At 48.4% G+C, this 7176-nt stretch overlaps 1 protein-coding gene across 1 annotated transcript in view; it reads left to right on the forward strand.

Moving 5' to 3' along the window:
• ALKBH5 (AlkB family member 5, RNA demethylase) overlaps nt 1-6901 on the forward strand; it is a gene marked incomplete at its 5' end in the record, with an annotated part of 12612 nt that extends 5711 nt beyond the window's left edge. Inside the window, 3 exons of the mRNA XM_010022402.1 lie at nt 67-147; nt 4255-4410; nt 6236-6901. Of these exons, the coding sequence (XP_010020704.1) occupies nt 67-147; nt 4255-4410; nt 6236-6419 (421 nt within the window). The remainder of the gene's footprint in view (nt 1-66; nt 148-4254; nt 4411-6235) is intronic.
• Between the last annotated feature and the right edge of the window lie 275 nt (nt 6902-7176).

The raw sequence follows: 7176 nt of genomic DNA on the forward strand, positions 1-7176 counted from the left end.
ACTGAGTTGCTGAGGCTGCTTTCTACCTATCGTTTTCTCACAGTGGCTTTCTGTTTTTGTTGTCAGTGGCTATGCAGCTGATGAAATTACACACTGTATTCGACCACAGGACATCAAGGAGAGAAGAGCTGTCATCATCCTTCGAAAGTAAGTGTTGAAGCCCTCTGGACACTGAGATAAACTCGGATGTGGTGGCGTGATGTGCTTTTAAAGCAACACTTTAAAACTGCCTCGCTTGTTAATTTGCTGGCTTGATCTTACATCTTGATTAGATGTCACTCTCATGCTCGCTTGTGCCTTGCCGTACCCATGGTGGAAGTAGGTGGAACTTGTTACTGCAGAGTTAATCACTTCTTGGCTCTGTGCAGCAGTACTTCATTGTAATGCCTGGGTTTGCAAGCCCTGTTTGTGTCCTAACACCTGGCTTTCGTTGCCTGCCTAGCTCCAAACAGCTAGGGTTTCAAACTCTTGTTTGGGGCCATGTATTCAAGTGTCTGATCATACGATACCCACATCTGTGAGTTACCTGCGTGGTCCTTTGGAGCTGATGCTTACGATGAAGAGTCTGCTCTGAAGCAGGTGAAGTTTTCTTCATAGCATGGCTTTGAAGGGAAACAGATGCAGTGAATTTAGTGATCACTTTACAGAGCTTGTCCTTCAAGTTGCTGTTGGGAAGCCAGGCTCTGTAAGCTGGTTTAGAAGATGCACTGTCTTGATGGCATTTCATCAACCAATGCTTGTTCCTAAAGCTTCTAAGAAAATGGATAAAAAATAAGCCAACCCTCCCCAAACTCCTTCACTGTAACTTTTTATTGTGCCCAGAAATGTCCTCTCTCGTCAGTTCCTTCTCCTAGGAGATGCAAAAATGCGACTGCCACACGCTGACCCGTGTTGATTGTGCCTTAGAAGGTGTTAGCAGTAATTCTGCTGTCAAGAAATCTTTCTGCAAGTGAAAACATACAATTTGAGTCCTATAAACCCAACTGGAAGCGTGGGCATTGGTGGCAGGGCTGCAGTTGCCCAGGCTAGCGTAAGGCTAGCAGAGAAGCGGTCTAGATTCAGACTTGCTGAGCTTTTGGATGGCTTAGTTGGTTTCAGAACACGTTTGGCAACGTTGTGAAGATATGGCCCAAAGCCAGTGGAGTGGAGTTGGACATCTGGTTAGAGAGACCCGTGAGATGAAGGCAAGGAAAACATCAACCCTGAGGCATCAGCCAGGCAAAATCAGCACAGACCTGGGGAGGCAGGATGAGATGTGGCAGGTGATAGAGTGGGATGAAAGACAGATTAGAAGCAAACCACTCAATAGCTGCTTATTGCTACGTGGGGTTTAAGGGTTGTGATAAGAACTTAAAAGGCTGTTACCTTCATGTTGTTGCTTACTGCAGCCAATGGCAAGCAGTGCGAGTGCTGATAAACACCAGTGGAAAGCACTTCCAAATCTAGTAGCTGCTCTAGTTGGGCTTTGGGATAGGGAAGCTGCCTGTCCCAGGCTGTGGAGCAGTTCCCTCAGAAAGACAGGCTTGGCTAAATAAGCTAAAGCTGCCCAAATGATGCAAATATCCAACACACTTGTTTAAACTGGCTCTTCCTCTTGTTTTTGCCATCTTCTATAAGCTGAGGGTGTCATATTGTTTCAGTCTTGCCTGACTGCCCTCAATGTGCAACTGGGTGAACACATAGCTGCAGAGAAGCACCCGGCTGACCTGGTGCATGGCTGCTGAAGAGACAAAGCCTGTTAGCTCCTAGCAGAGCGTATTGGCTGGTTTTGCTTAGCCATCCTGTAGCAGTGTGTCCTTCTGACTTCCCCTCGTTTTAGGGGCCTGATTTGCTTAGTGTTAGAGCAGGAGTGTCTCTGCAATGGGAGGCTGAATGAAACCACAACAGGCTTTTTTCTCTTGAGCACAGTGGAAACCCCCTGGTAATTCTCAATGTGTAATCTCCACAGAGCTCAGCAGCCTGGTGGATACATGGCAATCGCCTGGTTGGCAAAGGGTGCACTCTGATGGCTGCCAAATAGAGCTTATTAATTGCTGCTTCTCCCTTGTGATGGCATCTCATGTGCATGCATGCATGCATGCACAGCAGGGCTGCGGTGACCTTCCTCTGCACTCGCATCCCCGCGGCATGTATTCCTGCAGCAAATGCCATTCCCCACTCCTGGATCATGCGACTTTGTGCAGTCTGACATCGTGTGTTATGCAAGCAGGAAAACAGCTACTTCCAGTGGTAGCCTGTTAGCACGAGAGGCTTGGGAGCAGCTGACATAAAACTCCTCTTCCTCATCTTCGTGGTAAGGATCAACCCTGAGTTTTCCAGCAGGATCAGATCAGTTGGGGTGTAGAGCAAAGCTTTGCTGCAGCCTGGAGCTGGGATATTTGGCTCTGATTAGGCTGCCAGAGCCTGCTGGGTCCCAGACATCTGGATCTGCTCTTGCCTGTACTTAGAGTGTGTGGATCTAGAGATGGTTTTTGCTGGCAGTGGCAGAATGAAACGGCACGAGCTGGAGAAGTGGCTGGGTTTTGCAGGATGCTCGGGAGCAATGTGGTTACCAAGTAGGTCATAAACACTTCAGTGCTGTAGAGTGATGATATTTACAGTGTTCCCTGCGTGCTGGAGTGCAGGACTGCGAGGAGACAGACAGGTTTGGAAGCTTTTGGAGCAAGAGGCTGGAGTAGGGAGGAGCGGTGCTCTCTTTCATGAGATGCTGAAGGAGGTAACGTGGGAGGCAGGATGGAAATGAGACCTATTGAATTGGGTCTTGAAAGTCATTTTAGAGGGCTTATGCTGCCATGTGTAAGCAGTTACATCAGAGTTATTCTATTTAACTTGGACTTTGGTAGGTGGTTTGTTCTCCATTTTAGTGTCTTGCTCCTGGAGCTCATAGCTGCATTGCTCTGTGGACAGCGTGAGCATGGCTGGTGTTCCTTTGCCCTTGCAGTACATTCGGTGGTTTGTTTTAATTGCAGGCCTGTAGTTGTTGAATTTGAGAGGTATTTAAACCACATAACTTGTCCAGGGCAGGATCCACAATGCCTTTGGTCTTCTGCCTGGACTGGGTCCAGTCCTGGAGCTGGGAACAACTCAGGATGATGGTGTTGTGGACTAAAGCAGGCAGTTGCCTGTGGAAGTGTTCCTTGTTTCTGGCATGCTGGATGGAGTAGGGCTGGTCTGCTCAGTTTCACAATTGCCAGCCCGGCATCACCCTGCTTCACTGAACAGGCTCTCATGGTAGCAGAGAGGAAGTTTGGCAACTGGATGTACTTCCTAATGGGATTTTAGGTTGGGATTCTTCTGTGGAAACCTCCCTCAGGTGCTGAAGTTCAGCACTAGAGAGCAAGTAGTGATTCTCCCCTTTATATCACCCTAACCTCTTACATATTCACCTCTCAGCCAAAGGAGGGAGACAGGCTGCAACAACAGTAGCAGGGTGCCTTTCCTTCTGGGAAGTGGCTTGGATCCTCCTGGAGATGGCATTCTGGAGCACCAAGCACCACCTTGTAGCATGTTTTGCCCGTTCTTAGGCTTCAGTCTGTGTTTTAGCAGAGCTTGTAAGTTGAGATAGTAACTGTGCTGTGAGATGGTGATAGCACTGTGATGAACTGCACCATCAAGTGTTCCTTCCTGCTGCCTCCCTCCATGTGTGCAAGGCTACAACAGAGCCTGTGCCAGTGAAAGCTCTGCTCTGGGACGAGCTGTGTTTGCTCTCTGGTGTTGCTTGAGCGTGTGCTGTGCTGCGGAAGGGATGTGGGTGCAGCTTCTCTTGGTTAGACCTTCTCCTGACTCGTGCTGCAACTCTTTAAACCTCTTAGTCAAGCTGAGAAACGCCTGACCCCATGAGAACTCCAGGCAGGAGGGAGTTTCCACGTGGAAGCAGTTATTACTGATGTAGGTGATGACGAATTTCACAGGTGGCTTCACAGGAGCTGTGAGTTATCGACGAGTCACTGTGATTTCATAGGATTTCACAAGTGCTCCAGTGCCTCTATCCCATAACTGGTGTTCTGATGAGCGCAGCACCATTTGTATTCACCTCATAACTACACGTGTCCCTCTAACCAAGGCAGCAAAGGCTGAAGCTGAAGGTTCAAGTGCCAGAAAGCTGCAGCTTGTTCTGTTGTTGAGCATAATAGTCCTGAGCTGTGTGGCTGGGGCTGAAGGTTATTCAGCACATCTAGGGCAGGTACCTGCTGCAGCACACTAGTGGTTCAGTAGAAACTCCTTGCAAATTCTCTTCTCTTTAAATATTTGCAGAACAAGACTAGATGCACCTCGATTGGAAACAAAATCCCTGAGTAGCTCTGTGTTGCCACCAGGTTATAACTCTGAGCGTCTATCGGGGAGCAACCGGGACCAGATCCTGAAACCAAAGCGGTCCCATCGCAAAGCAGATCCTGATGCTGCTCACAGGTAGGATGATCTCTCCTAAAAGCAATGTTTTGGATGGTATCTCTAGGGCTGTGCATGTCTGTCCTGGTGTCAGATAAGAGAGGCTGCACAACACACTTCAAAACATCCTAGTTTGCACCTCCCAGGTGCTTTCTGTAGTGTACAGATCTGTTTTATCACAACCAAGTTCTTTATACGTTCCTCCTAGGCTTGTGGAGGCTAAGCTCTGGCTGTAAGCAGCTTACATTGTTTATCCTGTGAGTGGCATAATGAAGAAGCAATAGATTTGGCTGGCTCTTGATAATGCAGTCATTCCAAACAATAGTTTCCCTGCAGCTAATTATTTTTGACCTCTATTGCCAAGCAACCTGTGCAGCTGCGTTAAATTATATTATGAAAGCAGTCTTGGGAGAGAGAAAGGGAGGGCTTGCTATTTGGAAAAGGTGAAGGTCATCTTGGGAAGCTTCTCAGACCTGTTTTGGTTCCAGAGCCACATGTGTGTGTAACCAGACTGTGTGAATGTGTAAGCCTGACCTTCAGGAGAGCTCCTTGCTGAGGTTTCACACAGCCTGAGCTCTGCAGCAAGGCTTCCCTCAAACACCACCTTGCTCTGTGTGAACATACTGGTAGCTGTGAGGCATATTCCTGGTATTCTTCACTTCCAAGTGCTCCTGAGGACCCAGACAGCGTTCTCTGCATGTCGTGTGAAAACCAGCTTCGGGTTTGGTCCTGGGGCTTGGCTGTGCGGTCCCAGCCCGTGTTTCAACCTGTCCTGGAGAGAGGCGGGTGGGGATGGTGTGTTCATGAGCAGTGTTCATTCACCTGGACTCTGACTGACTGGGGAGGTACAGCAAGAAGAGAAACCTGCAGATGAAAGCTACCTCTGAGCACGCACTGGGCTGGTGTGTGATGAGAGGAGCGATCATGCAGGACAAATCCGCACATCTCGGAGAGCTGCTTTGCAGCCTGATGTGCCCAGAGAAGCTGTGGCTGCCCCATCCCTGGCAGTGTTCAAGGCCAGGTTGGACACAGGGGCTTGGAGCAACCTGCTCTAGTGGAAGGTGTCCCTGCCTGTGGCAGGGGTTGGAACTGGATGAGCTTTAAGGTCCCTTCAACCCAAACCATCCTGTGAGTTTATGACCTTACTGGGGTGTGGTGCATAGATTCCTGCAGCAGATAGATGGGTATCAAAAGCCTGTTTTTCTCCTCCTTTGGCCTCAAAACCTCAAGTATAACATCAGGTAAACAGCAAGGATATAATGTAGTGGTGTCTCTTAGAGGAACTCAGCAGTTGCCGTCTAGGATATAATAATTGGTGTGTGCAGCCCACCAGCCTGGTCCTGCTATGAAGCAATCACAGGCGAGAGCAGAGGCAGCTTTGTAGAAATAACAATTGCACTGTGCTGATGTTTGAGAGGACAAAGGAGCTCAGAGCTGTGGTTTGATCCTGCACCACAAGCACCCCAGCAGCTTAAAAAGAAGGTCAGCTCCGTGCTGTGAGTTCTCCTATAGGAGAGACAGACCCTTTTTCCCTAGGGATGTTTATTGAAACCACAAACTGCACTTAAAAAGAGGCGACTGGACTATTTGGAAATGTTTCTGGTGGAGGTAAAGACCAAAACTTGCTCTGGGAAACGGAAAGACTTGCACCATCAAAAGCACAATTCCCAGCTTCCCCGTGGGAGGTGCAATGTGGTGATCTGTTCCTACTCTGCTGAGTGCCCAGGGCTGGGAAAGCGATGTGGAAACAGTCAGTCACAGCGCTCAAAGCATGCAAAACTGCAGGAGGAATGCTGAAATCCTGCCGTGGCTGTGCTCACGCTCCCTTCGTTCTCTTTTTCCATAGGCCACGGATTCTAGAAATGGATAAAGAGGAGAACAGGCGCTCAGTCCTCTTACCGAAACATAGGAGAAGGAGCAACTTCAGCTCGGAGAACTATTGGCGAAGGTCTTACGAGTACACGGAGGACTGTGACGAGGAAGAGGAGGATGGAAGCCCAGCCAGGAAAGTTAAAATGAGGCGACACTGAGGATTGCACTTTCCAGGCTCATAGTGGAGCTGCTTGGCCTCCAGTCTGTGAAAACTTTCTCTTCCCTCTGGCTATCTTCCATCTAGCTTCAGTTTTGGTTTTTCCTTTCAGGCTGAAGAGTAAACAGGAAGGATCCTAGTGATTTGGTTTTATGAATGGAGGAATGCTGAGACATACGGAAGGATGGAACATGTCCAGTGCACATGGTGCCCTGAGTCATGGGGTCAAACGGGCATCTCTTCCCTTAGGAAACAGATAAAGTTATGCCAGGCTGTCTGTTGGGATTTCTTTTGAAAACACCAAAAAGTTTCACTGTTTCGTTGTGCAGGATTCAAGAATTGTATTTTTGGTTTTGTTTCTTTTTTTTTTCTGCTTTAACTTTCTTCCTTTCCACATGTTCTAAATATAATGTTTGACCCCAGGAGCTGAAACCCTCTGCGGTGGCCTCGGATTTGCTTCACCAAAGGGCTCCTTGGTCTGCTCTTACCTGGTTGTTGTTGGGTTTGTTTTAAGGGTGCCCTGCAGTAACTGGAAGTTTGAAGCTTTGCAGACCCCTCTTCCTGTGGTTAATTTCAAAAGGGTTTAGGACGTTTTTGTTGCACTTTAGTACCAGTTTTAACATAGGTTTCCTTTCCAGTCCCTTTTCCCAAGCCAGCGTGGGCTCGCACAGTCCCTGTGCTGCCCTCTCCGAGAAGAATGTACTTGAGCTCTGGTTTCTCAGTGCTGGTCTGATAAGGAGCGTGTTTTGGTTGAGGAA

This window comes from Nestor notabilis, unplaced genomic scaffold (assembly GCF_000696875.1).
Source record: "Nestor notabilis isolate BGI_N333 unplaced genomic scaffold, ASM69687v1 scaffold22099, whole genome shotgun sequence".
NCBI lineage: Eukaryota > Metazoa > Chordata > Aves > Psittaciformes > Psittacidae > Nestor > Nestor notabilis.